Below are 1,519 nucleotides of genomic sequence, written 5' to 3'. Positions count from 1 at the left end.
AAGAAGAGCGTGGAGATGAATCTTTTGCAGGGGGTGCAGAGTTTGTCCCCGAAGATACACTTCATGATACTGCCTCCACTACCCCTCATGTTGCCGAAGACGTAGCTCCTGTCCAAGAACCTCTAGAGGCTGCCCAACAAAGCTCAGCAACGGGCAAGTCTCCTTCAACTTCTGTGTTATTGCCAATTATAGGAGATTCACAGTCTAGCCCTACTACTGGAATCGTAGCAAAGCCTATTGTCGTCGAAGATGCGCCAGCACTACCTCCCGTGGGCGGAGAGGAACTCATGGATCATGGTGATGATGCGGACGCCGCAAATGATGATGGTGACCAAAGCGGGAATGAAGGGGATAATGACAACCTGGGTGATGACATTGATGAACTTTATGACTGGGGTGTTCCACCACCCTCCTTTTCTGACAAGGCGTCACCTTACATTCCTCTACCTCTTGCTGGTAAGTGTCGTTTGTTTCGACTCGACTGATCTTCAATCTGTATTTACATAATTTTTCCATACAGATCCCATGGTACATGAAGCGAGTACTGTCACTCCTCCCTCGTCGCAACAGCTTATGCTATTACCGGCTCAGGTGTCAGAGCCGGATACTTATTCTTCACTGTCACCGCATTCAACTCCTGGTAGTCGATGCACATCTGCTTGGATCCATCCTTCTTCCCCACAAGCAACACAGGTGCTCCTTAGGCCGATACACTAGGTCGTATCAACCCTCTCTGCAAAAGATCATCCAACTGAGTCCGAAGCTCGGCCAACTCTGCCGGAGGCATACGATAAGGGGTCTTGGAGATCGGCGCAACTCCATGTTTCAAATCTATGGAAAACTCAATCGCCCGATCCGGCGGTAATCCATAAATATCGTCGGGAAACACGTCTTCAAATTCCCGAACTACAACTGGCTTCTCAGATTCCACTTGCATTGCAGCTAACGTCACCTTCTTCGGTCTAGCTCTGAACTCCACAGGTCCGGTCGATGCGCTGCCACTGGTGAACTCAAATCTCGGGTGATCCGGTATCTCGAATACTATGCTCCGACGGCGACAATCAATGGTGGCAAAGAATGACCCCAACCAATCCATCCCAAATACTGCATCAAAACTCGGCAAATCTATCACCAAAAAGTCTGCAAAGAGTTCCCTCCCGCAGATAACCACAGGGCATGCTTCATAACCACTGGATGCCACTAAGACGCCACTACCAGTGTTGATATTCCAGCCCGTGGTCAGAGAAGCTATAGGAAGAGAATGGGCACTCGCAAATCGACGAGACAAGAAACAGTGGGAGGCTCCAGAATCAAAGAGGGATAAAGCAGGAACGGAAGAAACAAGAACCTTGCCTATTTAGGAGGATGTAAATGCAACTAACTTAATATTCATAAACAATCCTACTATGATATTATCAATTAATGCTAATTAAAGAAGTTCATATGCAAATAAAACTTAGAATAAACCATTCTTACCAGTAATAACCTGGTCGTTCGTCTCAGCCTCTACTGCTGACAT

General features: G+C 47.4%; 1 protein-coding gene across 1 annotated transcript; it reads right to left on the bottom strand.

Moving 5' to 3' along the window:
- Positions 701 to 1,519, bottom strand: LOC109847019. Its single transcript, XM_020416262.1, has 2 exons — positions 1,477 to 1,519; positions 701 to 1,353 (listed from the first exon to the last, which is right to left on the bottom strand). The coding sequence occupies exons 1-2, from the start codon at positions 1,517 to 1,519 to the stop codon at positions 701 to 703; spliced, it is 696 nt and encodes a 231-aa protein (XP_020271851.1).

Source organism: Asparagus officinalis, chromosome 7 (assembly GCF_001876935.1).
Source record: "Asparagus officinalis chromosome 7, Aspof.V1, whole genome shotgun sequence".
NCBI classification, from domain to species: domain Eukaryota; kingdom Viridiplantae; phylum Streptophyta; class Magnoliopsida; order Asparagales; family Asparagaceae; genus Asparagus; species Asparagus officinalis.
Note: the sequence above shows the minus strand (reverse complement) of the source record. Positions and strands in the feature narration are given on the sequence as shown.

What these genes read in the sequence shown, in the direction of transcription:
- LOC109847019 (XM_020416262.1), bottom strand. Translation starts at nt 1,519, where the DNA reads ATGTCAGCAGTAGAGGCTGAGACGAACGACCAGGTTATTACTG. An exon ending in GAACGACCAGGTTATTACTG is followed by an intron (nt 1,354 to 1,476) that starts GTAAGAATGGTT and finishes CCTCCTAAATAG; the next exon opens with GCAAGGTTCTTGTTTCTTCC.